This window comes from Carcharodon carcharias, chromosome 1, assembly GCF_017639515.1.
Source record: "Carcharodon carcharias isolate sCarCar2 chromosome 1, sCarCar2.pri, whole genome shotgun sequence".
NCBI lineage: Eukaryota > Metazoa > Chordata > Chondrichthyes > Lamniformes > Lamnidae > Carcharodon > Carcharodon carcharias.
In genome coordinates, this window is record NC_054467.1 from 1,827,505 (window position 1) to 1,845,197 (window position 17,693).

General features: G+C 41.6%; 1 protein-coding gene across 2 annotated transcripts in view; it reads left to right on the forward strand.

The window, feature by feature from the left end:
- manba (mannosidase, beta A, lysosomal) overlaps positions 1-17,693 on the forward strand; it is a 99,473-nt gene that overhangs the window by 32,652 nt on the left and 49,128 nt on the right. For both annotated transcript variants that reach the window (XM_041193362.1, XM_041193372.1), the window contains exons 4-5: positions 2,988-3,158; positions 16,162-16,285. In XM_041193362.1, coding sequence (XP_041049296.1) covers positions 2,988-3,158; positions 16,162-16,285 — 295 coding nt within the window. The remainder of the gene's footprint in view (positions 1-2,987; positions 3,159-16,161; positions 16,286-17,693) is intronic.

The following is a 17,693-nucleotide window of genomic DNA, read 5'->3' on the forward strand; positions in this document are numbered from 1 at the left end:
TTCTTTGCCTGGGTCTGTTAAAATCTATGTCTCTTACTGTTGCCTAATGAAAGTGTAATTGGGAGTTAGATTGATTAGGGGATTTACAAGTTATCATAGTAGTAATTTGCAGACCTATGTATGTATTTAAAATCATTTCTCTTATTAAAAATGTTTAATCTAGTTTTATAACAACCTATAAGACTTGGCAGTCTTGTTACTACTGAATTCAAGGCAGGCATCTCGAAATTTATACAAATTGAAAATTAGTTGTGACAGTTGTTTCAAGTTTCTCTCTGGGATTTGAGAAATTCAGCATTGACCATTGGTCGTGTCATAACACTGAGCAAGTTATAAGACCCTATCCTAAGGAGTGTGACTGGCTCTGATACAAAGTATCCAGGTAACTTTCCCCCTCCCTGATGCATCACATGCCTGCAGCTCGGCCTCCAGCGCATTGATTCTGAGCTGAAGCTTCTCCAGCCGCAGACACTTATTACTGACGTGTTTGTCCTGGATCACCCTCGTGTCTGGGAATTCCCATGTTTTGCAGTTGCAACACATCACCTGCGGTACCATCTTTATTATGTGTTAATTAATTTATTCTTAATTTACAATTAATAAACACTGTTACCCCCAATACCCTTTACTACTGCTACTAATCCTTACTATATCTAGTAAAAGCTTACAATTACTAATAAATTACGTGGGTTCTGAAGATAAATGAACAAAATATTCATCAACCAGTCACTTATCTGTTTTCCTATGATATCACAGTTTGATTTCTCTCAGAACGTGGCAGCTCTGCGCTATGCAGCCACAGACTGGACTAGATTAGGAAGCTCTTCTAGGTGGTGTTTGCCATCTCTGGGTCCTCTTTTCTCCTGCTCTTCTGGTGGTGGTTACTGCAGTGGTTAATAAGATATAATAGATCATGGGCTTTATAAATAGAGGCATAGAATTCAAAAGCAAAGCCATGAACTGATTAAATGGTGAAGCGGACTCGAGGGGCTGAATAACCTAGCCTGCTCCTTGTTCGTACATAAGTTATGGTGAAAATGGTTATAGCTCAGACTCAACCGGAATATTGTGTCCAATTTCGGACACCATACTTTAGGAAGAATTTGAAGGCATTGAAGATGCTGCAGAAAGGATTTCTCTCTTGTCTCCCAACCCAACCTCTTTCCCCCTTCATGTCTCCCACCCCACCCTCTCGCCGCCGTGATTCCCACCCCATTGTCTCCCACCCCATGCTCCCCACTATGTCTCCCACCCCATGCTCCGCCCTGTCTCCCACCCCCTCTTTGCCCCCCCGTCTCCCACCCTCTTTGCCCCCGTCTCGCACTCTCTTTGCCCCCCTATCTCCCACCCTCTTTGGCCCCGTCTCCCACACCTCCCCCCCATCTCCTACCCTTTGCCCTTTATTCCCTTCCCTAGCTCTTTTCCTTCATACTTGAAATTTTTTTTGCCACAGTACTATTCCAGAAAGGTACAAAGCTCTGTGATTTCAACATATATATGACTCAAGGATATAAAAAAGATTAGAGACTTAGGCTGGGATTTTCTGACCTCACCCACTGCCAGGATCTCTGGTCCTGCCGAAGGTCAATGGACTTTTGGCTGGCCGGCCATTTCCCCTATAGCAGGTCCTGCCACAGCCTTAATTTCAATGTTGTTCCCATGTTCTGGCATGGATTAGAAGGCTCTGTTTGTGACAGTGTTTGTGTGAGCGTGGTCATTGTTTTAAGTTGTGAGTAGGTCAGACAACAATTACTACAGCAGTTGGAAGTTTAGTGAATTACGTTTTCATGATGTGGAAGGCATGCTTGTAGCAAAGGTGGATTTGCAGGGTTTTCTATATAAACATGTGAGAGAGACAGGAATAGGAGGAGGTACAGATAGGATGAGATGAAGAAGAGTGAGGCGGGGGGTGGGGCGGGGGGCTCATATGAAGTATAAACAGCAGCATGGACCAGTTAAGCCAAATGGGCTGTTTCTGTATTTTAAACCTATTTTTCTGGCTTACTCCAGAGTTCATGTTCGTGTATGAAAAGCAGAACTGCAGCATTTCACAATGAAAACCACAGCCATATTCTTGCTACAGCTATGAGTGAACACCACCACCCTTACTGAATAATTTTTTATTCATTCACTGGATGTGGCCATCACTAGCAAGGCCAGAATTTATTGCCCATTCCTACTTGACCTTGAGAAGGTGAACTGCTGCACCATGTGGATTATAGTTTCTGGTAGCAGTTTTTGATACAACTGAGTGGTTTGTTGGGCTGTTTCAGAGAACAGTTAAGAGTGAGTCACATTGCTACGGGTCTGGAGTCATATGTAGGGCAGACTGGGTGAGGACAGCAGATCTTTCTTCCTAAAGGATATTAGTAACCAGATGGGGTTTTCCAACAATCTGAGTTTCATGCTCACCATTACTGAGACGAACTTTATATTCCAGATTTATTTATTTAATTGAATTTAAATTCCCCAGTTGCTGTGGTGGGATTTGAACTCATGTGTCTGGCTTATTAGCCCAGACTTCTGTGATACTATGTTGAAGCTGGTATTAAAAATCAGCACAGTTACTGTGCCTGACCTGACTGCTATTTAGTGACCTCCTTCTGGGGGATTGCATATGTGTGTCAGGTGAAGACCTCAGGCTTGATTGTAATACCATCCCAGATCAACAATGGCTGTCCAGGCCAACACAAGGAGAGCCACTTGGATAAGATGCCATAAAGCTTCTGCCACAAATGGACTTGATGTAACATGATCTCTGCTCCCTGTTTTCCTCTTCACTGAACCTGGTAACAAGTAAAACCTCTGTTATCATTTCTTGCTTTGTTAAAATGGTACTGTTTCAGGTCTTTAAAGAAAATAATTTTGCATATATTGCTGACAAAAATATCTGCCTGTTTAAAATAAAACCTGTAAAGATCAGCCTGTTAATGATATTCCCGCCTAACATTTTCACAAGCTTTTGATTTTCCTTTTAATCATTTTAGACTTTTGATTCTACTGCTGTGGTCAGAGAAAGGAACTTCATCGAGGTCCGCTTTTTATCTGCAGTCCTGTATGTGGCACAGCAAAGTGCTCAACACAGCAAATACCCAGTGCCCCCTGAATGCCCTCCAATTCAGCAAAGAGGAGAATGTCATGTCAACTTCATCAGAAAGGTATGTGAAAATAAAACTGTCAGGCGCAAGCATTTTGTCCTTGGCCCAAATTTTGTGGTAGTAATGATGGTGAAACTGTTAGCATTTGCCATCGTTACTCCTCTGAATTTGACAGGCACTTCTGGGAGTCTGCACATGCGCTGTTAAATGCAGAAATCAGAAGTTACTGTCAGGGATTTTATACTTCCCCATACGGTGTGCTATTGAATTGCAACCCAGATTACAATCAATTAGAAATCGCTGAACTGATGGAATTTTGCCCTTTTACACTATTCGTCTCATTGTAAAATCCTTGAAAAAGTTTTATATTGTTGAACGTAACTGGGTTTTCAACAGCATACTAACTTCATAATTATCGCTGAAATATCTCTCATCTCTGAAAAACTCATTTTATATTTGCGGAATGTCAAGTTTCTCCATTATAATAATTTTTAAAATTTCTTCACGGGATGTGGGCTTTGCAGGTTGGGCCAGCCTTTAATGCCCATCCCTAATTTCCCTTGAGAAGATGGTGATGAGCAGCTTCTTGAACCGCTGCAGTCCTTGTGCAGATACACCCCACAGTGCTGTTAGGGAGGGAGTTCCAGGATTTTGTCCCAGCGACAGTGAAGGAATGGCTGATATATTTCCAAGTCAGGATAGTGAGTGACTTGGAGGGGAACTTCTAAGTGGTGGTGTTCCCACCTATCTGCTGCGCTTGTCCTTCTAGATGGTAGTGGTTGTGGGCTTGGCAGGTGCTGTCTAAAGAGCTTTGGTGAATTGCTGCAGTGCATCTTGTAGATGGTACACACTGCTGCTGCAGTGCTTTGGTGGTGGAGGGAGTGAATGATTGTGGACGTGGGCTGCTTTGTTCTGGACGATGTCAAGCTTCTTGAGTGTTGTGGGAGCTGCACTGCTCCAGGCAAGAGGGGAGTATTCCATCACAGTCCTGACTTGGGCTTTGTAGATGGTGGACAAGCTTTGGGGAGACAGGAGGTGAGTTACTTGCCTTTGGATTCCTAGCCTCTGACCTGTTCTTGTAGCCACAGTATTTATATGGCTAGTCCAGTTCAGTTTCGCGTCAGTGGTAACCCCCTAGGATGTTGATAGTGGGGGATTCAGTGATGGTGATGCCGTTGAACATCAAGGAGCAATATATAGATCCTCTCTTGTTGGAGCTGATCATTGCCTGGCACTTTCATGGCAGAAATGTTACTTGCCACTTGTCAACCCATGCCTGGATATTGTCCAGGTCGTGCTGCACTTGGACATGGATTGCTTCAGTATTTGAGGAGTTGCAAATGGTGCTGAACATTGTGCAATCATCAGCGAACATCCCCACTTCTGACCTTATAATAGAAGGAAGGTCATTGATGAAGCAGCTGAAGATGGTTGGGCCGAGGGCACTACCCTGAGGAACTCCTGCAGTGATTTCCTGGAGCTGAGATGACTGACCTCCAACAGCCACAACCAAGTTCATTTGTGCTAGATATGACTCCAACCAGTGGTGAGTTTTCACCCTGATTCCCATTGATTCCAGTTTTGCTAGGACTTCTTGATGCCACACTCGGTCAAATGCTGCCTTGATGTCAAGGGCAGTCAGTCTCACCTCACCTTGGGAGTTCAGCTCTTTTGTCCATGTTTGAACCAAGGCTGTACTGAGTGAAGGAATAAATTCTACATTTTAAAATGTTTTTTGAAGTTCGTGATATTGGGGCATTGGGACTGTATCTGGGGGAGGTGGGACCTGTACTAGTTGGACGGGACCAACATCCTCGCAGGGAAGTTTGCCAATTCTGTTGGGGTGGATTTAAGCTAAATTAGCAGGGAGATGGGATCCTGAAAAATAGTTCAGAGGGGAGAGAAGCTGAGATGGAATTAGAAGTTAAAATACTAGTGAGTGAGTGGAAGGCAGAGGAAACACAGGTTAGGTAAGAAAGAAGTGAGTTTAGCAAGGTAAATGGAATATATTTTAATGCAAAGAGCCTGAGGAATACGACAGACAAGCTGAGGGCACAGACAAACGTGGGCGTATGATATCATGGCTGTGACCGAGACTTGGCTAAAAGAAGGGCAGGATTGGCAGCTCAACATTCCTGGTTATAAGGTATTCAGAAGAGATAGAGAGGGGGATAGAAGAGGAGGGGGGGTCGCAATATTGATCAAGGAATCGAGTATAGCAGTGAGGAGCGATGTTATTTTGGAAGGATCATCAAATGAAGCCATATGGATAGAAGTAAAAAATACTAAAGGAGCAAACACGCTGTTGGGTGTGTACAATAGGCCCCCAAACAGTCAGGGAGAGATAGAGGATCAAATATGTAATCAAATTTCAGAGGAGTGTAAGAATAATAGGTCAGTAACAGGGAATTTTAACAACCTGGATATTAACTGGGATAGTTTTAGTGTGCAAGGTAGGGAGGGAGCAAAATTCTTAAGTTGCATCCAGGAGAACTTTTTTAGCCAGTACATAGAAAGCCCAACAAGGGAGGGGGTAGTTCTGGACTTAATATTCGGAAATGAGCCCAGGCAGGTGGAAGGCGTATCAGCAGGGGTGCATTTTGGAGGTAATGATCATAACTCAGTTAGATTTAGGATAGTTATGGAAAAGGATAAGGTTGGCTGGGAATAAAAGTCCTAAACTGGGGAAAGGCTAATTTTACTAAGATTAGATGTGATTTGGCCCAAGTGGACTGGGAGCAACCAGGAGTGTTGATGAGGGTGATGCATTTGATGTGATCTACATGGACTTTAGCAAGGCTTTTGATAAGGTCCCTCATGGAGATTGGTCAAAAAAGTAAGAGCCCATGGGATCCAAGGCAAAGTGACATGTTGAATCCAGAATTAGCTGAGAGACAGGAAGCAGAGGGATGTTTCTGTGACTGGAGATCTGTTTCCAGTGGGGTTCCGCAGGGCTCGGTGCTGGGGCACTTGCTGTTTGTGGTGTACGTAAATGATTTGGGCTTAAATGTTAGGGGTATGATTAAGAAGTTCACAGATGACATGAAAATTGGTAGAATGGTAAATAATGAGGAGGATAGCCGTAAACTGCAGGAGGATATCAATGGACTGGTCAGGTGGGCAGAGTAGTGGCAAATGGAGTTCAACCTGGAAAAGTGTGAGGTAATGCACTTAGGGAGGGCTAACAAGGCAAGGGATTACATTATGAATGGTAAGACCCTGGAAAGTACTGAAGATCAGAGGGACCTTGGTGTGCATATCCATCGATCCTTGAAGGTAACAGGGTAGGTAGATAAGGTGGTTAAGAAGGCATATGGGATACTTGCCTTTATTAGCTGAGGCATAGAATACAAGAGCAGGGAGGTTATGCTGGAGCTGTATAAAATGCTGGTTAGGCCACAACTGGAGTACTGTGTGCAGTTCTGGTCATCACATTAACGGAAGGATGTGGTTACACTGGAGAGGGTGCAGAGGAGATTTACCAGGATGCTGCCTGGGCTGGAGGGTCTGAGCTATGAGGAAAGATTGGATAGGCTGGCGTTGTTTTCCTTGAAGCAACGAAGGTTGAGAGGGGACCTCATAGAGATGTATAAGATTATGAGGGGCATAGATAGGGTGGATAGGAAGGCACTTTTTCTATTAGTAGAGGGGTCAATAACCAGGGGGCATATGATTTAAAGTAAGAGGTAGAAGGCTAAGAGGGGAGTTGAGGAGAAATTTTTTCACCCAGAGGGTGGTGGGAGTCTGGAACTCACTGCCTGAAAGGGTGGCTGAGTCAGAAACTCTCGTAACATTTAATAAGTATTTAGATATTCACTTGCATTGTTATAGCCTCCAGGGCAATGGGCCAAGTGCTGGAAAATGGGATTAGTGTAGTCAGATCTTTGTTGACTGGTGCGGACATGATGGGCCAAATGGCCTCCATCTGTGCTCTGAGCGTCCATGAGATATTTCAGCTTCTACCTTAATCCCATGTGGATGTGCTAAACATTTATTTCACTGTCTGTAAAATTGAATGAAGAATAATCAGTGTATTTTACTTCCTGGTTTGCTGCCTGTGAGAATATGTCAATGTGATTGGCTGCTTACCCTGTTTGATAGCAGCACTGTTACTGGACACCTGGAGATCCCCTTGATCCGGCCCTATATTCAAACGACATCTTTGTGGCAGCTTTCTGCTAGGTCAGCAGTGAGCACTGTCACTTCATCAGTGACTGTGAAATTGGGCCCATTGTGTTTCAAGTTCTTAGCATTTATATTTCAAAAAGAAAAAGAAAACTTTACATCAAAAATGTGTTTCTGTTCCACTTTTGTGTGGCATTATCTGTTCCTTTCCTTCAACTCCTATTACAGTTGCTTTTCCAATTCATAAGTACGTATGAAAGTTTACAAATTAAGAGTGATATATAATCCCTTACTAATGTAGATTAAAACTTGATAGATAGTTAGTTATAAAAATGTGCTTTGTGCAGTTTTTATGCTGTGAGGAATATGGGAGAAGGTGAGAGGAGAACAAAGAGGTGTTTTACTGAGTTGTCAACTGTGGAATGGAGCATGGTTTAGTTGTACTTCTTTTTGTACCTCTTGATTCACCTGGTCCAGCAACGCCTCGATTTAAAAATTCCCATCCCTGTTTTCAAATTCCCTTATGGCCTCACCCTCCTTATCTTTTTAATGTCCTGCAAAACTACAACCCTCAGAAATCTATACTGCTCTAATTCTGATCTCTTGCGTATCCCTGATTTTAATCATTGTACCGTTGGTGACTGTGTCTTCGGCTGCCTGGACCCCAAGTTTTGGAATTTCCTCTCCAAATTTCTATTTCTCCCCTCTCCTCAAAGTGGCTCTTTATAACTTAGAATCATAGAATGGTTACAACACAAGGAGGCCATTTGGCTGGTTGTGTCCATACCAGCTCCCTGCAAGAGTAATTTAACTAGTCCCAATCTCCTCCCTCTTGGCTTTGCATAATTTTCCTCTGTCGGCATTACTTTTGGTTACCTGTCCCAATATCTCCTTTTGTGGCTCAGAATGAAGTTTTGTTTGATAATGATCATGCGAAGCACCATCGGACATTTTATTCAGCTCCAGCCAGTGGACAAGGAAACCAGGTGCACTTAATCATTGTTGCTTTAGAAAAGAAGTGCTTACCAAATTTTGAAGAATTGCAGAGAAATTCTGCCTCTGGCATGAAATGGAAGGATATCTAAATTTAATTGAAGGTGGCAGGACAGATTGCGAGAGCAGTTAATAAAGGATATGACATCCTGGGCTTTATCAATAGAGGCATGGAGTACAAAAGCAAGGAAGTTAAGTTAAACCTGTATAAAATACTGATCGGCCTCAACCGGAATGTTGTGTCCAGTTCTGGGCGCTACGCTTTAGGAAGGATGTGAAGGTATTAGAGAGATTGCAGATAAGATTCATGGGAATGGTTCCAGGGATGAGGAACTTCAGTTATAAAGATAGATTGGGGAAGTTGGAACTGTTTTCTTTGGAGATGAGAAGGTTGAGTAGAGATTTGATAGATGTATTCGGAATCATGAGGGATAAGGACAGAGTAGATAGAGAGAAACTGTTCCCACTCGTGAAAGGATCGAGAGGGCACAGATTTAAGGAAATTGGCAAAAAAAGAGGAATGGCACCATAAGGAAAAGCTTTCACACAGTGAGCGGTTAGGATCTGGAACACACTGCCTGAGAGCCGTGGAGGCAGTTCAATCAAGACATTCAAGAGGGAATTGGATTATTATGTGAAAAGGAAGAATTTGTAGGGATATGGAAGAGAAGGTGGTGAAGTAGGTGAAACACTTCTCCGGAGAGCCAGCACAGACATGATGGGCTGAATGGCCTTCTGTGCTGGTAACCATTCTGTGATTCTGTTCTATGATTCTGTTTATTACATGTGTCTGTATTCTCTAGAGTTTAGAAGAATGAGAGGTGATCTCATTGAAAATTACAAAATTCTTAAAGGGCTCAACAAGGTAGATGTAGGAAGGATGTTTCGCTGGCTGGAGGGGTCTAGAACCAGGGGACACAAGTCTCAGAATAAGGGGCAAGCCATTTAGGGACTGAGATGAAGGAGGAATTTCTTCACTAAGAGGGTAGTGAATATTTGGAATTTTCTACCCCAGAGCATTGTGGAGGATCAGTCATTTGAGTAGATTCAAGACAGATTGATAAGCTTTCTAGATATTAAAGAAATCAAGGGATATGGGGGTAGTTTGTAAAAATGGCGTTGGGTAGACATTGATCCATGATTTAGTTGAACATAGCAGCAGAACAGGCTCAAGGGGCCGGATGGCTGCCTTCTGCTGCTATGTTCCTATGTGCGTAAATCGCTGTATAAATACAAGTTGTTGTCCTGACTGATTGTATCAATTTTCACAATAAGAATTTTGAGAAAAGATTGAATGCTAAGGATAGAATTTCTTTTGCAGTTAAGTGGCTGTTAAAGTTCTGGCTGTTAAAGTTCTGTTTGCGTGTCTGCTTGATCAGATATAATTGGTTAAGCAAAGGTGCTCACCAGATCTATTAATTCTTGGTACAGCTTTGTGGTATCAGACGCATGTAATATATAATATGCACTTCCTGGAAATGCAGCACTTTATTTTTTAGTTTCACTTTTTCTGCTATGTTTGTTGTTGGTGTTATGATCTCCGTAGAGACCATTAACATTTAAAGAGAAATTCGAAAAAGTTAATTTTTCATTTAAGAACAAAAAAATGTTGGAAAAATTCAGTACATACATACAAACTTACGAAATAGGGGCAGAAGTAGGCCATTCGACCCCTCGAGCTTGCTCCACCATTAAATAAGATCATGGCTGATCTGTTTGTGTTTTGAATTCCATATTCCCATCTACCCCCGATAATCTTTGATTTCCTTGCCTAACAAGAATATATCTACAACAAAAACAAAAATACCTGGAAAAACTCAGCAGGTCTGGCAGCATCTGCAGAGAGGAACACAGTTAACGTTTCGAGTCCGTATGAATCTTCATCAGAACTAAGTAAAAATAGAAAAGAGGTGAAATATAAGCTGGTTTAAGGCTGGGGGGGGTGGACAAGTAGAGCTGGATAGAGGGTCAGTGATAGGTGGAGATTGCCAAAAGATGTCATAGACAAAAGGACAAAGAGGTGTTGAAGGTGGTGATATTATCTAAGGAATGTGCTAATTAAGGGTAGAAAGCAGGACAAGCAAGGTTTTTTTTCCAATATTTTGTATGGATTTTTCTTTTCCCACCTATTTCCATTATTTTTAAATATATTTCCATCCATTGTTTTATCTCTACCTTTTAGCCTTTTTTGATTCCTTCACCCCACCCCACCCCCACTAGGGCTATCTGTACCTTGATTGTCCTGCTTTCTACCCTTAATTAGCACAATGCAGGGTACAATTCTGAGGCAGAGTTTCAGAGTCGCACAACCCTATGAAAGAAAAGATTTCTCATCTCTGTCCTAAAAGGATGACCCCTTTTTTTAAAACAATGCCCCCTAGTTCTGGACTCACCTGCCATAGGAAACATCCTTTCCATGTTCACCTTTTCAAGACCATTCAGGATCTTATATACTTCAATCAAGTCACCCCTCACTCTTCTAAAATCCTCTGGAAACAAGCCTAGTTTGTCTTTCCTCATAAGACAACCCACTCATTCCAGGTATCAATCTAGTAAACCTCCACTGAACTGCCTCCAACGTATTTACATTCTTCCTTTTATAAGGAGACCAAAACTGCACACAGTATTTGAGATGTGGTCACACCAGTACCCTGTATAACTGAAGCATAATATCCTTACTTTTATGTAGGTCAGTTAGCATTTGTGGAGAGAAACAAGTTAATGTTTCAGTTCGATGGACCTTTCATCAGAACTCAGAACTTAATTTTTGATTAACGGTTAAAACAGTGTTAGCTTCAGGGAGATGCTACAGCATGAATATGCAGAATTGCCCATTGTGCATTTGTAGGATTTTATTACTATGGATGACATGGTGACTCAGAATTGTAGGGAACCAATTTCCTTACTAGCTATTTTATGAATTGTTAAATTTTAGTTCAGAGAAGCAGTGTAGTGAGAGGGACTGAGCAATGATGCATTTCCTCGTCTTAATTTGAGTTTTTTCTTCAGACTAAATGAATTGAGTTTTGAAAACCTCGCCAGTAAATACAAAAGCATTGACCACACCCCCTTAATCCATGCCATCGCCTAGACCCCTTAACCCTCTCCAGCTGCTACAGATTGTGCATTTGCCTTGGTATCGACAGACTGCAGCACTGCCAAATGCTCCCACATTCTGGAATTCCCTTCTTTCCCCTCCTCTACCATTCTTCCAGATGACAGGAACCTCTCTTCTAGTGTCTTTTGGACTCTTCATTCCCAGTACTTAGATTCCAGGATTCAGTCCCTACAGTTCCCAAACCCAGGACCCCCACTACCAGGTGCTCCCAAATCCTGACACCTCCTTCATGTTGCAACCTTTAAATCCATCCATTACCACCACACTCCATTTCCTTTTCCCACTACTACCCAGTTCCCTGCTGCACCCCCACCTCCCCACAGCTATACAAAGGCCTGGGAATTCCCCCCCCCACCTACTATTGCCAGATTCCAGAATTGCCCAGTAAACTAAACCTCAGATTCCACTTCCAATATTCCTCCCAAGTCCTAGATTCTCGTTACATAGTACTACTGTAATCCACAAGCATAACCCAGACCTCCCTGTCGCTTGCCATTTCAACACACCAACCTGCTCTCATGCCCACATGTCTGTCCTTGGCCTGCTGCATTGTTCCAGTGAAGCTCAACGCAAACTGGAGGAACAGCACCTGATCTTCTGACTAGGCACTTTACAGCCTTCTGGACTGAATATTGAGTTCAACAACTCAACTCATGAACCCTCTCCCCCATCCCCACCCCCTTTCCGATCACCCCCTTTTCCAATAATTGATATATATTTTTCTTTTCCCACTTATTTCCATTATTTTTAAACGTATTTCCATTCATTGTTTTATCTCTACCTTTTAGCCTATTTCGATCCCTTCCCCCCCACCCCACCCCCACTAGGGCTATCTGTACCTTGCTCGTCCTGCTTTCTACCTTTATTGTTACCATTAGCACATTCCTTAGATAATATCACCACCTTCAACACCTCTTTGTCCTTTTGTCCATGACATCTTTTGGCAATCTCCACCTATCACTGGCCCTCTATCCAGCTCTACCTGTCCCATCCCCACTTAAACCAGTTTATATTCCACCTCTTTTCTATTTTTCTTTAGTCCTGATAGAGTCATATGGACTCGAAACCTTAACTGTGTTCGTCTCCGCAGATGCTGTCAGACCTGCTGAGTTTTTCCCAGCTATTTTTGTTTTTATTTTAGAAATACATTACTCAATGAGTGTTCCACAGTTGTAAATGAGATCCTTCCACTTGGTAGTTTTCTTTAAGAACAAAGACAATTAATGGATAAGGACCTTAATGAAAAGCTAAAAACAACCCCAGATGGGAGAAAGGCTGTTGAATAGCCAATACCTAATATGGAAGTACGATTCATTAGTTTGGGAGCAGCCATCTTTGGGTTTCATACTATAAGAAGAGGTTGGAAGCCCTCTGAAGAGAAAAACGGCTTGAACATCATGAGAGACATCTTGAAACTGAAACTGCTTCTCAGCAGCAGTCCGAGAGCTGGAGAAAAGTTTCCAGAAACATCTCTTGGACCTGCTGTACCAAATTAGGCTAACAAGAGCCACCACCTGCAGTACAATAAAAATTAAAACAGGAGCCTTCATTCATTCCCAGGACCTGCTCTGCTTGTTGAGTTGGCCTAAAAAGGCAAACTCTGATTCTTCCATCACAGAAGCGATCGAAGCTGCCAAGGAACTTTAAAGTTTCAACCCCAGTCAGAAAGGAAGAATACAAGCAACGGGACTGCAACAATATCTCAGAGACTGATTTGAAATCTCACCTTTTTAAAGTTTTTTATTTCTTTATCTGTTTTTAATCTTAGTATCTGTATTTTAGTTAATAACTTTATCACTTCTATCTAAGTAACTTTCAGCAATAAAGGCAAAATACTGCAGATGCTGGAAATCTGAAACAAAAGCAAGAAGTGCTGGAAATACTCAGCAAGTCTGACAGCATCTGTGGAGAGAAAGGCAGAGTTAACATTTCGAGTCCGTATGACTCTTCTTCAGATCTAAAGAGAAGTAGAAATGTGGTGAAATATATACTGTTTAACGGGGTGGGACAGGTGAAGTTGGATAGAGGGCCAGTGATAGGTGGAGAGAAAGAAGAGATTGCAAAAGATGTCATAGACAAAAGGTCAAAGGAGTGTTGATGGTGATGATACTGGCTAAAGGAGGTGCTAATGGAGACATTAAGAGTAGAAAGCAGGATGAGCAAGTGGCAGATGGTCCTAGTGGGGGTGGGGTGGGGGAGGGGATGGTGTGGGAGAAAAAATCAAAATAGGCTAAAAGGCGGGGATAAAACAATGAATAAAAATTATCTGTCAGTTGCTCATCCTGCTTTCTACTCTTAATGTCACCATTAGCACCTCCTTTAGCCAGTAACACCACCATCAACACCCCTTCAACCTTTTGTCTATGGCATTTTTTGCAATCTCTCCTTTGCCTCCACCTATCACTGCCCTCTATCCAGCTTCACCTGTCCCACCCCCCTTAAACAGTATATATTTCACCACATTTCTACTTCTCTTTAGATCTGAAGAAGTCATATAGACTCGAAACGTTAACTGTCTTTCTTTCCACAGATGCTGTCAGACCTGCTGAACTTTCAGCAATCATTTTTGTAATAAATTAACCTTTATCTTGTTTATGACTAAAGTTCAATTTTTAATTTGAACCACTCATTAAAAAAAGGGCCTACATACACACATGCAAATTCTTAGCTCACGGACCACTTTAAGGCAACACCTTTTTCTTAGTCAGGACATTCTATTTTGAACTAGTTTAAAAATAATGTGTGTAAGTTATTTCAGTTGGAGGCCTCCTACCAAAGTATTGAACACGACCAAATGTAATGAACTTTTCAAGCATATTGGACAACATTAACTAGCTTAAAGAAGAACTTGGGATTGAGTAGATTAGGCTCAGTGTCATAGTCTGTATTTTGTTTTATAATGCTCCAATGAAATGCTTTGGGATGTTTTATTATTAAGTGTGCTATATAAATACAATTTGTATATTCCGTGGACTTAGAAGAATGAGAGATGACCTCATTGAGACATACAAAATCTTAAGTGACCTGACAGAGTGGGTGCTTAGAGACTGCTTCCTCTGACTGGGAATCGAGAACTAGGTGTCACAGTCTCAAGATTAGGTGTTGGCCATTTAGGACTGGGATGAGGAGAAATTTCATTACTGTACAGGAGTTATGAGCCTTTCACATTCTCCACCTCGGAGAGCTATGGGTGCTCAAACATCGAGTATATTCAAGACTGAGATCGACAGATTTTGGAGACTAAGGGAATCGAGGGGATAATGTGGGAAGTTGTAGCTGAAGTGGAAGATCGGCCATGCTATTGAATGGTGGAGGAGATATGAGGGCTGTATGGCCTAATCAAGCTCCTATTTCTTCTGTTCTTATGTAATAGTTTGCTTCATTTTTGTACATAATGGTGAGCTAGAACTGGAAACCTTTAAGTGCTGCGAATGAGACTTTCACCTTATCCCAGACACTTCATAATTCCAAATCATTTTTTTCCATTGAAGGTCTTTGACGGATGAAGAGAGTAAGGCTGATGATTCTAGACTTATTTTTAAAGGCATAACTGGAAGTGCTTGTAGGGTTGTTGAGAGTTCTCTTGCAGCTACGTATAGAAGCTCTAAGCTTCTTGGAAGATTCCAGTAGTATTTCTGTGTGGTAAGCAATATGATCCCTTATATGTGGCCATAGGGCAACTGTGGATTGATTGTCATTCCCTGTCACTAGTTTAATGTTGCTCAGTGTTGCTGTTGGTGCTAATATAGGACCGCAGCTCCCACATGCATGTAAAAGAACATGCATTTGTACAATGTCTTATCAAGTCCCTCAGAAACATCCTATTATGCAACTCGGTTTGAAATACAGTCACACCTGTTATATAGGTGAAACCCAGCAGCCATTTTGCATATTTGCAAAGTTTACACACTGCGCAGAGGTATATGACCAGTTAATCAATTTTGGTAATGGAGGAAAGAATGTTGACCAAGGCATTCAGAACTCCCTGCACTTCTTCAGATAGCACCATAAGATCTTTGCTTTTCACCAGAACACATAGATGTGGCTTAAAAGTTTATCCAAAAGACAGCACCTCTGACAAAGCAACACTCCCTCAATGCAGCACTGGAATGTCGACCTAGATTATGTACTGACGACCTAGATTCAGTTTTGATCCCACAACAGCTGAGGCAAGTTGGCACCATTGGGTAAACCTTGTGTTGCTTGCCAGTTTTCTGGCCCTGCTTCCCCAGGTGGATTCCCCCATAGTTCTGTCAGAAATCAGGGTCCTGGCTTGCAATTGTCATATTGTCCCAGCCTGTCTGTGACTGGGCAGCTGCTATCAGTTTGCACTCTCCTCCTGAAGGGCGATTGGGGCATGTGGCGTGGTGTTCCTTATGCACGAAATGAGCCTTTTCAGACTGACACCCAGAATGCCTTGTTCCTCCAGTTCCTAGCAGAGACTAAACATTACATTCTACAAAATCCATATTGTCCTATAGACCAGTCCCAGATATGGCTACAGTGACACTATTACAGCAACAGACACTAATTTTAGCAGAAGAAATCTCTCACATGATATATGTAAATATATTTTTCCTTAAACAGTTCCCACCATTCAGTAACGGCGAAGCACTACAATAAAGAAAACAGTCGCACACCCAGCTTTTCATCTTGCCATTCTGCCAATTAAAACACAAAGTTTAAAGTTCAAATCGCCTGTTTCTTTGCTGTAGATTTGTGTAATTCATGTGCACTGAACAAATATGATTACAGAGACCACAGTCAATAGATGCAATAAGTTGAATGCCCTTGATTTATAGAACATTTTTGTGCATTAAATTTTAGGAGCAGTGCTCATTCAGCTGGGACTGGGGTCCATCATTTCCTACACAGGGCATCTGGAGAGATATAAGGATTGAGATGTACAACATCTGCCACCTGACGTATCTCACAGCAACTACTGTTTATGGTATGAGCTTTGCTCATTTTTGTCATGAGGTCTGAAGACATTAATTTTACTTATATTTAGTATCATTTAAAGAGCCATTATATATCTCTGATTGTTTTATGGCAATCATTTTTATTGTTCCATGGATAAAACTTGCCTTTTCATGATGTCTTTTTTACTTGTCTTTTAGAAATATTTTGGATACAGAGGACTATAGTTTAGTTAATAGAATCTGCTTGTCGAGTGCTTTATGAACCATAAAATTAAATGAGTCTTTAACTCATTGCCAACTGTTGGTTATTGTTTAGTGTAATGTGCATAGCTAATAATTTACAATAATTATCATCTTTTTCTACTTATGTTGTATGTGATAGAAATAGCACATTGGAGGTAAAAGAGCAATAAAGCTGAAAGTTCATGATAATTCGGCAGGAAAAAGAAATGGAGCCAAGATTGGTAGATGGAGTTAAATACAGTTCAGCCACAATATAATTGAATGGCAAACAGGTTTGAGGGGCTGGATGGCCTCTTCATGTTCCTTGTATATAATTAATTTATTCATTGTATATAATTAATTTCTTGACAATTAATGAAATATTCAATTATGTACCAGTGTTTACAGAAACAACTTGCATTTAAATGGCATCTTTAATGTAACAAAACATCCCAAGCTGCTTTGCAGGAGCATTAGACAAAATTTGACACTGAGCTACATAAGGAGATATTACAGAGATGCCTAAAAACTTGGTCAAAGGGGAAGTTTTAAAGAGGGCCTTAAAGGAGAGAGGTTTAGGGAGGGAACTCCAGAGCTGAGGGTCTAGACTGCAGCAGGCACAGATCATTATCAGAACTTGTATAACAATTTAACTCCTTTGTATCATTTTTGTTACTTTCTAAATTTAAAGAATTAAATTATAAAAAAGAGATAGTTGCTGAAAGTGAAATGTGTATGTAAACACCAATTTCAGTAAGTTTGCTTTTAAAAATGACAAATTAAATGCATCTGTCTGAGTGCCACCCTGATTGGATATTGAGAGATTAGAGACACAATCCCCACAATTTCCTGATGTGTGCTTCAGGTGGGAAAAGCATTACTGAGCGGTGTGCATCCATAAGTTAGCTCTTGTGCTCACAACACACTGTATGCTAACAATGTAATTGTGCAAGTAACAAGCATAGTGACTGTGCCTGAAAGGGTTACTACTGAGTGTGGGCTAACTGCACCCCTGCAGGGAGGCAAGCAGGAAGTTAGTAAGATTCTGTCCTCGCATTGTGGTTTGTGATGTATTGGTACTGGTTTATTGCTGCTCTTTTATGAGTTGATGTTGAGTATATCTGAGGGTTATTGTACAAAGTAGATCTCTGGGCAGAAAGCCCAGGTTGCCTGGCCATTTCCCAGTTTCTGGTGGAGATTATACATGGGTTTTTC